General features: G+C 31.0%; 2 protein-coding genes across 2 annotated transcripts in view; both read left to right on the top strand.

Moving 5' to 3' along the window:
* The first annotated feature begins 5,244 nt into the window (after window positions 1-5,244).
* LOC149878541 (protein mesh-like) lies at window positions 5,245-11,316 on the top strand. The gene has a single exon (XM_090073110.1). The coding sequence runs from the start codon at window positions 7,955-7,957 to the stop codon at window positions 9,731-9,733; it is 1,779 nt and encodes a 592-aa protein (XP_089929236.1). The 5' UTR covers window positions 5,245-7,954; the 3' UTR covers window positions 9,734-11,316.
* Window positions 11,317-13,044: 1,728 nt separating this feature from the next.
* LOC145193136 (uncharacterized) overlaps window positions 13,045-13,232 on the top strand; it is a 39,637-nt gene continuing 39,449 nt past the window's right edge. The window contains exon 1 of the mRNA XM_090073109.1: window positions 13,045-13,186. The gene's annotated coding sequence lies outside the window, so the exon portion shown is untranslated. The remainder of the gene's footprint in view (window positions 13,187-13,232) is intronic.

The raw sequence follows: 13,232 nt of genomic DNA on the forward strand, positions 1-13,232 counted from the left end.
ATTTTACTCACTGATCTCTATAGTAACTGGATAGAGCGCATCTCTAATATCAAAATTGACGCCAAAATCGTCATATTGGAAAGCCCCAGAACGCTGAAAACTGATACTGTGTATTTAAAGCGATTACTCGAAAAACAGAACTTAAAGCTTACGGGATTTAAACTTTTGGGGCTTTCCAATATGGCGATTTTGGCATCAAAATATTAGAAGTTTTGCTCGGAGTTGCGCTATCCAATTATTATAGAGATCAGTGATTTTACTTCATAATGGTATGTTGATAATAATCTTTTTGAATGTATTTTCTTGGGAATGTGTGTTCTGTTTTGAATTATAGTGTACCTGCAAAAATTTTTGTAAATTATATTATAATTTTAGGATTTATCATTCAATATATGCAACAGCAATGATATATGGGTGCAGCCGAATAAAAGAAAGTCTAAGGTTTGGGTTCATTTTTTAGAAAATGTAAACGATTCACGAACTTTAAAATGCAAGCATTGTGACACCAAATTTAAATCGCATTTATCAACTACATCCTTAACGTACCACATGTAACACAAACACTCTTCTATTAGAGCCTGCTTCAGGAAGCTCATTAGTTGCACAAAGTAAAAACAAAATTCTTGTCATGGGTTAATTCTTGCAAAGTTTACAGCTTTTGATAAAATATCGTTTTCAACTTAAGCAAATAGTGAAGAAATTATGAAAGGATGGAAAGCTCAAGGTTTAAAAATGCCATTAACAAGACAAAGAATTAAAAGTATTACACTTGGGTATGCTGACCAGATTAGAGAAAAATTAAAAAGTGATTTAAAAAAGAGAATAGTAGATGATGAGAGATTTTCATTATCATTAGACGAGTGGAGCTCCAAAAAAGACAGACGTTATATGTGTATAAATATCCATATAAAAAATGGAAATGTGATTAGTATTGTTATGATAAGAGTAAAAGACACAGCTACTAAGGCAGTTGAGATTGTTATTAAAAAAAACGAGTTTGGTTTAGAGCTCAAAAATCACATAATCGCTTTTATAACAGTTGGATCGTCTGTAATGAAAAAAATGGGATGATTGATGGGTATTTATCATCAAATTTGTCATAGTCATGACATAAATTTGGCAGAGGTAGATGTTTTTTATGCTAAAATTTAGTAGAACCTGATGACGAATATTTTGAAGCAGAACTTGATAATTCTTCAATAAGTGACGAATGTGATGATGATGAGGAAGATTTTGAAAAAAGCGAAGGACAAAGTTGGGTTGAAGTAGCTCCTGCCAATTACGAAATCGAATTTGTTCAAGATTTTTCATCAGCAATAAATAAAATTAGAAAAATTGCTCATTTTTTTAAAAAAATCACCTGTAAAAAATGATTTTCTGCAAAGAGAGTTTCAAGAAAAACTGAGAAAGGAAAAAGTGATGATAATTGATGTACTTACACGCTTGAACTCAATGTTGGCAATGTTAAACCGGTTCTTGGAATTGAAAGAAATAATAAAATCAGTACTATTAAATTTGTCAGATATTCATTTATATCCAACAAGTTGTGAAATTAAGCAGATTGAGGAAATTGTAAAATCATTAGAAATCATTGAGGTAAGTTCACTTGCATTGGGAAGGCGAGATTGCAATATAATTGATGCTTTAAAAATATTTGAATTTTTACTTTCTAAATTGAAAACTCAATCAAGTGAAACTGGTATGAAGTTCTATGAAGCAGTAAGTAAAAGAATATTTGAGCGTAGAATTATTAATGTAGAAGGCTTGTTAGAATATTTAGATGATCCCAACACCTTAAAGCACTTACACAAAAAAATGCAATATTAAAACGATCAACAAGAAACGAAATTACTCTAACAATTAAAGAAATTGTTCATCATTTATATCTCATTGATGAGAATGTTAATGAAAATAGTTTAAATCAAGAAGATGAGGCTACATATGAATGTACTGAAAACATAACAAAAAAAGAAGAATTGAATCGCATTTTGTCAAAGAAAAACACCAATCTTTCAACTGTAGTAAATTTTCAAAATGTTTCATCTATTAAAAAATAAATAAGCATTTTTGAAAAAATTAACAAAAGAAGTGGAAGACATTTATTTGAACAATTTAACAATGCTTTGATAACTATTCCACCATCGTCGGTCGAAGCTGAAAGATGTTTTAGTGTGGCAGGGCTTTATGCAACTAAATTGAGAACATCTTTAAATGATGAAACTATTGATTCCTTATGCTTTCTTCGCTAATATCTTTTACAGAAACAAAATGGACATGAAATAAACGTTATTTAAATATACTTATATTAAAAACTTCTTATAATACTTATATTTGAACTTCTGAAACGTTTTTCACTAATGGATTACGAACTAGTTTTCAATAAAAATATAAATTAAAATTCTTTTAACTATTATAATATTATTATCACTAATAATGAATCCTTTAAAAACTGCAAGATGTTTTACGTCTTCATCTAAAGGTGCTCCACTTGTTGGATTTAAATCACATAATAGTAATTGTCTATTTAGTTATAGAAAAAAATCTTTTTATTTCTTGATATACTTTCCAAAGATTTTTAACTTTATAAGCGCTTGTGCCGCTGCTCCTGTGGAGCTAAATATTTGCATTACCCAAACCTTCGCAATTAAATTTTTTTCCTCATTAATCTCGACAAAATTTAGTCGGACCGAATGATTTTTTGTGATTTTGTCCTCGTATAAATCTAGTCACCATACAATCTTGTCACTATACATAATATAATTATTTCTTTCGAGCCTTGCCATTTGAGATTTATTCAAAGATATTTGCATTTTTTTTTTTAATCTTTTCCTGCTTTGGTTTTGATAGCTTTACAAAAACTTTCTGATGTCTATAATTTGTACCTGTATTTTCCAATACTTCACATCATTTAACGCTCATTTCAGCATTCTTAACTGTTAAAGAAGATGTATTGAATTTTTTATAAATATCTCGACGGAATTCCGTACTTATGTTTAGACAAGAAATAAAATTTTCATAAGATTTAAAAACTTTTAATTCTAAAACTTTTTTGCGAAACCATGCTTTACAAAATTTTACATCATATCTTTTATTCCAGATCCCTTGGGTTTCCTACGTATACTTTAATTCGTATCACTGTTCAACTTACGTACTAAATTTTATTATCAATAACTTTCTTCATACTACTTCTAACTATCAATTCATTAATATCTGTTAAACCAGTCTTTGGGTTTACATATTTTTCCATATCATTTGCTTTTTGTGCAATTTCATTAGACGGTATTCTATTTAGTATATTTTTCTATTATATGCTGTGACTTTGGAGTATCTGTCGAGTGTGCGAGATCACAATTGTTGAATTACCTATTAGTTTTGTACCAACATCTATTACAACAGTTTTTACCAACTTGTTTAAATAACTTAACACTTCTATAGACATACGTTATTTTAAATTCTTGTTTTTTGCTAACAGCAACATTGTTTTTTTTTAAGAATTCGTATCATAGAGTTATTGCTTTTTAGCTCATCACATAGTAAATCAATTTGATTCCTTAGTTCTTAGATAGAGTTACCAGCTTTTACTAGCCAATAACATGTCAAATATATCTAGCAATCTATTTGGATCACTTAGTAAGAATATAGGATTTGCAATAACTTTAGCAGTTTTTGATTCATTCCAAGTTGGTTTTAGTATATTATTTCATTTATAATTCTAACTTGATTTTGAGGTTGTACCATCTTTTTTATCACCTCTTTTAGTACATTTCTACCTTTCATAAAATCTAAATAATTTTTATAGTCTTCATCGGTATACATTTTATTATCTGATTCCTTTCTATTATCTGGCCTGAATAAGTCTTTCACAGAACTGAAGAAGTTTATCAAAAATGGTAGAGTAAATGATAATGCAACTCCGAATGAGACTATAATGTGTAATGATATGATTCTAAAATAATTGAAAATGCATAATAAACCGATAACTGCTATCAGAGATTCCTCCTTAACTCAACATGTTTTAAGTAATAATTTCCTTTTAAGTTTTATTTGCTGATACGATTCTAGTATTGTAATGGCCATTTATCTCCATTTGTTTTTCTATAGATGACAACTCATTGCTACTTTCAGGTATGTAAATGACATACAGTGGGTTGCATAAATGTAGAGTCACCACTTTTTTTATGCGAAATATTTGTTTTTTTCAAAAATTTCATTAAAACCTACTAATTAATACCATTAAAAGCGTATTAAATGTGTTAATTAAGTGATTCTCTATCGAATGTTATATAACTCGAACTCGTTAGATTTACCAGTGTTGAGTAAATATCAATCCAATTAGAGCATACATGTATTTCTAATGTAGCAAAAATATAGAGTCAGTTAAAATTTAACAACTTAATTTGAAATATCTCAACGAAATTTTATCCGAACGGTCTAAAGTTTGGTGGTTGATTTCTAACGAACAATATATACGTTCTTACGAAAATAAAATTAAGTTAACATTTTTGTAATTACTTGGTAATGTAAAAACACGAAAATGGGTAGAAAAGCTGTTTCAGACAACGTATGATGGCAAGTTATAGTTCTGCTAAAAGATAAAACAAAATGCCAATGAGGAATAACTCGAATGTGCAATGTTTCGCTTAAATGAGTACAAACAACGTTGAAAAACCACGAGCTCCAAAATAATGTCAAAGATTTACCAAGGCTTGGTAGGCTTTTAAAACTAACTTCAAGAGACCAAAGTTATATCTATCGAAAGGTCAGACAAGACCATAAAATTTCTTACCGCGAACTTGCTGAAGGGTTCACAAATACCCCTGATAACGTTAGTGTTAGTAGATGGGCTTTTTACGGAAGATACAACAATGAACTTTTCAGCACGATGGCGCAACGGCTCACATTGCGATCTCGGTTAAAGAGTAGCTTGATCTGAAAAACATTACGGTCATGGCTTGGCCAGCTCGTTCTCCAGATCTCAATCCCATCGAGAACATTTTGGCTTGGATAAACAAGAGATTGGTCAAAGAGAGCATAGCCAGTGTTGCGCAATTACAGCTGGCCCTAAACAAGATTTGAAAAGAATTTCCAAGAGAATTTTGTATCGGGCTAGTGGAATCTATGTCTAGACGTGTTCTTGCATGTGTGAAAGTTACTAAAATGCACCCTGACTCTATATTTTTGTTCTGTTTTTCTGTTTGTTTTTTTAAACAGTTGTATATATTCCTCATAAAAAATATCTTTTATCTTTTTTTTTTAAAAAAAATTTTTTTTCTTATTTTGTTTATAATATCACCGTTAATAAAATTTAAAACAATTCAAATTATTAACTTTTTTGCTTCCTTTAAATTTTAAAAAAACAAAAAACATCATATTAAAAATAAACTGATTCTTTATTTATGCAACCCACTGCTCCATGAAACTCCAAGGTTTGGTAAATACTTAAAGTAGTAATTTGTTGAGTCAACGTGTGGAAATGAGTAGTCTCCTAGCTAACACAAAACGTTCAAGAAACGTTCTAAGAACGTTAGAAACGGTCGGTCACGTTCTAAGAACGTTCTAAGAACGTTTCCAACGTTCTTCGAACTTACTTGAACGTTTTTGTGTTAGCTGGGATGTTTCCGAGTTAACCAATACACATTAAATTATTTTATTTTTGTCAAGCTGTAATAGAAGATTAAATTAAGTTCTGAATTGTGTCTTCTGTTAAACATTACTGTTTTAAAACGTTCTTTATATGATGCAGTATTAACCAATTCAGCATTTGTACGTTTAATATCATCTAAAATTTCCAACATAATAATATTTTCAAGATGTTTTAATTTACAAAATATTGATCTCATCTAAAGTTTCCAACAGATTAAAACTTTCCATTTTTAAATAACAGCAAACTTTTACGAAGCGTTGTACGTCATAGCTCTTTCAGAGCTATTCAGAAAAAAAAGATTGTGGAAAATAAAAAGTGCCAAATCTGCATTTATACTTTCCATTTGTTACTTTACTAGTTTGATCTGTCATAACAACTCCATGAGATTTCTTTTTTCTTCTTTGCATAATCTTCTAAACATATCTTGACTAACATGATCGAGAGTCTTTGGCTTATACTTTTTGCGTCTTGTGAAAACAGACAATTAAAATTTGCATTTTAACGTCTCGGAAGCTTAAAATAATTCTGAGCAAGGTAGATACAATTTGCATTATAATATTTTCAACGAATGTAATAAGCTTTACGTTTATTCTGTTTCTCTAAAAACACATCGTCAAAAAAAAAAAGATACTTATTTTCTAATGATAATTTTTTAGGATCTGGAACACACGCTCTGACTCAAAAAAACTAAATTCAATATCCCATATTTGTTTATTTTCTTTTGCTGTTGCCTCAATGAGTAAAGAACTTGTTATTACATTATTTAATTGAAAACATGCAAGTTTAATCTTTTTTTTTTCAAAACGTTGACTTATCCCATGAAACCAAGTTTATCATCAATTAGTTCTTATCATCACATCAAATTTATTCTCAAGTAGTTCTAATCATGAAACTAAATTTATTATCAGATAGTTCTTATCGTCTTATTAAAATTACAATCGATCAGTTCTAATCATGAAACTAAATTTATTATGAGTTAGTTTTTATCATGATATCAAAATTATTACAATTAGTTCAGCAAAATTTCTTTATTTAGGAATCGCAGCTAAAGCTTCATTGTCCAAAGTGACGTAACTTAGTATCCGCGTTAAACTATTTTTTGGGTGGGAAAAAATTTGTCTTGTTTATTTCTCAACATATATTTAAGAAGAAACAAAATACGTTTTTAAGAAACAAACGTAAAGGTCTTTAGCATCCAGCTCTGTATGCATAATAAAAACTTCATAAGCATAGTAAACTGTCGTTAATACTTTTGATGGCTTGAACTACGTTTCTAACGGATTGTACAATATTCATGTTTAATAACAAAATTTTGTTCAATTTGATTGATTTTTTCGAGATTTTTGCTGAAAAACCAAAAACGTTAAATGGAAGTTATAGAAATGTTAATGCGAACAACATGAGATATGAAAAAAACTTGACAAAAAAATTTTACTAAAAGAGCTATGCTTGAATTAACGCCTATACGAAATATGTCGTCATCATTTAAATGCAGCCCTTATGCACCAAACATTCATCCTTCGTGTAACTAGATCTTCTCAAGCCCGTTTGAACGCGAGATCTTAAATTCTAAGAGTTAATCAATATAGCGAAGAATATTGGTCAACGATTTGTCAACGTCAACAAAATTAAAATAACATAAACACCAAATCAGCTGAAAACAAGCAAGTGAACTAATAATCAACCGATAAGCTATTTAAAGTTTTGTTACTTGAAAAATTTAAGATGATATAAGATGGACATTCCAATTACGTTAAAGAATTTGCATTTCTAGCAAAATTCTTGAATATATTGAAGGCTGGAGTATCCTCAGAAAATGAAACAAACTACAACTGTTTTGCTTTTGAACAACAAGTTGTTTGCTAAACACACTTAAGTATTTAGTAAAGATTGTTGAAATGTGCTCACACGCCCGCACTAGCTTCAACCAAGTGTATTTCTAATATTTTTAGCAAGCAGTTTTTAGATGATACTTTTAGCAAACGGCTTTTCTTTCTCGCTCTGCCATGTTCTTAAAACATTTAATGCTAACTAATATAGAGCGATAATACGTGGGTTATCTTCATAATGTGATCTTTAATTTAGTGTCTGTTTTTGAGATTTATCAACTTTCGGAACTAGTTTTTTTCTATTAAGTCCTAAAGTGTACATTTTCACTTCTATTCACCTTTATAAACATTAACAAACTCGTATTAACCGTTTGAGCGGTTAATACGATTTACTTAATGTTTTAAAAAAATGATGTTTTTATTTTTTTTTTTTTTGTTTGTTTTTTTGTATTTTTACAGGACCATGTTGTGTTTTTAGGCCATGCTTAATGTTTGGTTTTCAATAATCTTGCTGGTAAATGCTGTTAGTGGGAGGATAGCAAAAAGCGATTTCTACTCATACGGGATTGCTGCAAATGATAACGCTTTGGCATCCTTAGATGACGCATCAACCAGCGTACCCATAGCATTTGAGTACCCGTTCTTTGGCTCTACTTACAAAGAAGTTCACATAAGTACAAATGGCATATTATCGTTTGGAGCTAGCGATGCAAGCTATTCTCCGACACCATTTCCGCTAATTGGAATGCGAACTGTAGCAGTCTACTGGACTGACAGCGACCCTTCAAAAGGAGGCCGGGTCTTCTATAGAGAAACAACGAATCGAACTGTTCTTGGCGAGATTTCCCAAGAAATCAAATATCGTCTCATCAATTACAATACGTTTAATGCTGAGTGGGCACTTGTTGTCACTTTTGATCAAGTGCGACCGTTCAGTTGTGGCTGCAATACTTCGTGTTTAAGTAACGTTACATACCAGACAATATTAACCAGTGATGGAGTCAACTCGTTTGCAGTTTTTAGTTTTAACCATCTTGGCTACCCTACCGGCTCGGCCCCATGTGCAAACTTTGCTCAAGTAGGCTTCAATGCAGGTGATGGAAAGAGATTTTTTCTAATGCCAAATTCAAACACGGCTAAAATCTCAGAAACTGCTCTTTTTCAAAGCAACGTCGGAGTACCTGGAAAGTGGATATTTTCAACAGATGACAATGATATTATTGAACCATGCAACACAAAAGGTCAGCTGGAAATATTTCCGAGAAAGATACTTTACTTTGGTGGTCAAGAAATCAAACTCTCGGGGGTCTGTTACGAACAAAGTAGTTCTAGCGTTTCAGTTTCTTTTGATGGCGTTGCTGTTGCATGCAACTTCGGACAATGGAAAAACTTGCATTGCAGAGTTCCGCTTCTCAAAAGACTAGGGAAAATCGCAGTGTCTCTAGAATATAACTCAATTACATACAAGAGCTTTATCATATCTGTTGGAAGAGATGACAACACGGTAGTCGAAAACGTAAACGAGATTCGATCCGAAACGAACGTAGACGATAATATCACGATTGAATGGGATCCTGCTGATCACCACCAACAAACTATTGAGTTCATGGGGCATCAGATAGATTACTATATTGGCGACGATGGAGCAGTTGTTAAAGAAGAGGTAAACGCTCTACAGTTCAGTAGTTTTCCCAACAACGGAAAAGTCTCTCTGAGCCCGGTTAGCACGCGAAGACATCGAAGAGATGTTAAGCTTCAACTAATTAGAAGCATTTTTGCGTCAGGTTTTTTTACTTCTACGTCCGCTGTTACGGCCTTAATTATCATAACAGGCAAAGCGGCAGCTGAAATGCGATGCACTAATTGGTACGAAAGCCAACCGTCATCTGCAGATATGAGCGAAGTTGTGGAAGATGCGACACAAAAGAGGCCTTGTTTGCCGGCAATCCCCTCAACGTATCCTGATAAAATAGGCAACTTTGTTATAGACGAAAGTTGCAACCCAAAAGGTTTCAAGAATAACTTGATGTGCAAGTTCTTTCATCCTGGCGCAAAAGTGTGCTACAGGAGCACAAACAACGAAGAACCCCCGGTGGTGAAATGCTGCTACAACGATGAAAACCAGCTTCTATTAGGAAAACCTGCTGGCGGAACTCTTCAGTTTGGCGATTCGGAGGTTTCTACTATGAAACACTTTCAGGAAGACGTGTTGCCTTATCTAACGTGTTGCAAACTTGGAGTCGATCAGTGCAATTTGTAATTAAAAACATGGCGCTCAAACCACTTCACGACTAACGCATAACAAGATTTTTAAAAAGTTTTTTTTTGTGTATTAGAAACAATATATTTTTCGCAAATTAAAAATTTTAGTAGACTAAAATTAGTTAAGCTAAAAAGTTAGTCGACTAAATTCAGTTCAACTACAAAGTTAGTTGACTAATATTAGTTACGCTAAAATGTCAGTCTACTAACTTTAGTTATACTAAAAATGTTGTCGACTAGTTTTAGTTAGAATAAAAAGTTAGTCGACTAATTTTAGCTGAGTCGGAAAGCAGTGATATAAATTAGTCGTAAGCACCTAGTATACCTGATCTTGGTTATTCCTATTTGTTTGCATTTTAGATGTTACTGGTACTTCTCTATTCAGCTTATTTCTAATAACAGTTCACGATCTAATTTATTAGTAACTTTATTAATAGTCAACAATAATTTCACAAAAATGTGAGGATGGCTTTTTTAATTTGAGTTATTTATTTAATTTTGTTTGTTATTAGTTAATGAAACGTAAGGGTAAGGGGAAGGTTTGGCTTTAGAGTTATGTGGATTAGGTATATGGTGGTTGGGTACGAGGTTGATAGTCTGGCGAGTACTTGGTTAGGAAAGGGCAAGATTTGAGGAGTAGTTTGGTTAGGAATGGGCAAGGTTTAATCTAAAAGGGCTAAACTTATGTTCGCCGTCCTCAGTATATTCTATAATATAGTAAAACTCAACAAATGTTTTATTAAAGTGTAATGGTTAGCACTCTTATATTTTTTAACTTTTATATAATGCAAATAATATTTTCTTACGCTTTTTGCAGTGTTCAATACTGTTTATATCAATTGCTCCTCTTTCTTTTTCTATTTCTTCTATTATTACAAATATCTCTTCTTTAATTAAATCTTTTGGTTTTTCTCCGACAATCAATATTTAAATCTTCTTCTTTTCTTCTTTTATTCAACTGCTTATTAAACTGCTTATAAAACTGCTTGTTCATCAAAGTACTCTTCTTATCACAAAATTCTCTCTCTTTTTAAAATTCTTCTTAAAACTTTCTTAAAATTTTCTCTATAAAATTACGTCTTTCTTCTCCTTTAAAAACTCTTCTCCCAATTCTGTTAGACTCTCTTTTTTTGAGCTTTTATAGTTTTTTGCTTGTTTTCCAGTTGCGATATCTTTTCATTTATTTATATCGCAGGTTGATGAGTCTTCGTGTTTACGTCTTTTCTCAGTTGTTTTTAACTTTTCTTCTTTCCGTTTTATCGTTTACTTACGTGATAGATCAGTGAATCATCGTGTATAAGTCTTTTCTGGTCGTTGTTTTTGACTTTTCTAATTGTTGCTTTATCATTTACGAGTCTTCGTGTTAACGTCTTTCTCAGTTGTTTTTAACTTAATTCTTTTTTGCTTTATCATTTACTCCTCTCCGTGTTTACGTTTTTTCCTAGTTGGATTTTCTTACGCTTTATCGTTTGTTTATGTGAAGAATTGGTGAATCATCTTGTGTATGTTTTTTTATCGATCGTCGTTTTTATTTTAGTTCTCCCTCCTCACAATATGCATGCAAGTAAAATGACGGTTTTGTTTTGCGAAAACCAAGATGGGTGCTGTTGGATTCAAACTTTAAAAATAGGTCTCAATCATGTAAAGCTAAATATTGCGTAATTATATTATTGAATGATATATCGATATATTCACTGCATTTCTAATCAATAACCACGTTTTGAATACTTTGGTGTTGTCTTAAAACGTTTATTGCTAACTGTTGCCAAAAGGCATTGCATTTTAGTTTTTGCTCAAGTTTTGAACTCTAAATGTAATCAGCATTACTGTAGGATAATCTCACTAATCAGTATCAAATCGTATGATTACGCATCTTTAGACAAGGGATGTTGTTTACTAACTTTCTTTTATGAAAAATTTAGATTAAACTTTACACCCAGTGAAATAACCTTTCGTCAGTAAATATATTTTTTTTATCTTCACCGATTTTGTGAAAAGAAGACCTCACAGAAATTCGTTTTTTGTTTTTTTTTGTTTCTATTTTTTTTTTTTTTTTCGTCTTTACACGCAAAAAATGCTTTTCATAAATTCTAAACATTTTCTTCAAAATACATCTCTGACAAACATTTACGAGTTACTGATTTAGTATTAGAGGACAAACAACTTAAAAGCAGATAGCGAACGGGAGTAAATGATCTCAGAATTAAGTCACTGTTGTTATTTGAAACCAAGGAAAATAGTGGAATGGTATCTTTAATGTTCTGACTCATAATATTGTAATGATTGTGTGTATTTTGAACAAAAAAAAGTATCAGGAAAAGAACCCTGAAGTTTTAACATTACAAGTAACGTTGAAGAATAGTATACCAATGAAAACATTAGAACGGTGAGGATCAAACCATGTAAAATAAACAGATCACTTGCACCCTTCTACATACCAACACGGACAATAGCTAGCTTTTATTGCTGATGCTGTAACTCACTTATGACTTTGAATGTTTTTCTATCTAAATAAAATATTTGGGAACTTTCAAGTCTGCATTTTATTTTTTGAGTCATTTTTATTTTTTAATTCCACTTTAACTAAGGAGCCTCTAAAAATTACTTTAAAAGAAATAAATTACAGTTAAGATTTAAATGTGGCACTATTATTAATTTTATATAGCGTGATACCAGATTAAAAGTTTAATAAGATTTTTTGAAAACATTTAATGTGTTCGGTGTAAGGAGACCTTGGTTACATCAAATGTTTGCATTCTCCTTTATTAAAGTTTAAGCGATAAAAATCCAATATAAAAAGTTACTTGTAGATTGCTTTCGCTTTTCTAATTACGGTTGCATTTCCTACTTTCAAGTTTGAGATAATTCTAATTTATATTTAGATATACTTTGTTTATATCAGTGAGTGTAAGGCAATAAATGTCTAATTCAAAAGTGCTCTACTTAGGTGGCTTAATTTTTTTTTTTTTTATTAAAATTCTTAATTGATTGATTTTTCTATTTCATAATTCAATTTCTTTTTACTTTATGTAAGAATAACTTTTAGACACATTCCACATGAGCAAATGACTGCACAATAAAATTGTTAAAAAAACATATTTTTAAGAAATAACTGCGCAATGTGATTGGTAAAAAAGGTTCTTTTTAAAAAATTAAAATTGAGTTTTGTTTATTTTACGAGTTGTTCCTGTTTGCTCAACCGGAGCGCTCGCAAGTTATCATGACCTGCTATATTGACAGAAAATATACTCGTTTATCGAAGTCTGTAGTTTGTTTACTTTCTTTAAATTAAACCTTTGTTACTTTTTTGTGTCATTCTTTGTCTAACTTGGGTATTTTGAATGATTTTGCTAATGTACCGTGCATTAACATAATCTTCGGAAAACTTTATTTTTACTTGAAAAAATGATTTAATAAATAAAACTTTTAGCCTAAGGAATAATATGACAAGGTGAGGAACAAAATTTTAGGATATCATTTTTGCGTTTTTTTTTTTG

The sequence above is a fragment of the Hydra viridissima genome, unplaced genomic scaffold (genome assembly GCF_058129835.1).
Source record: "Hydra viridissima isolate aposymbiotic clone 2 unplaced genomic scaffold, HvirCarnegie_v1 scaffold_15, whole genome shotgun sequence".
NCBI classification, from domain to species: domain Eukaryota; kingdom Metazoa; phylum Cnidaria; class Hydrozoa; order Anthoathecata; family Hydridae; genus Hydra; species Hydra viridissima.

Coding starts and splice junctions, on each gene's coding strand:
- LOC149878541 (XM_090073110.1), top strand. CDS start 7,955: ATGCTTAATGTTTGGTTTTCAATAATCTTGCTGGTAAATGCTGTTAGT.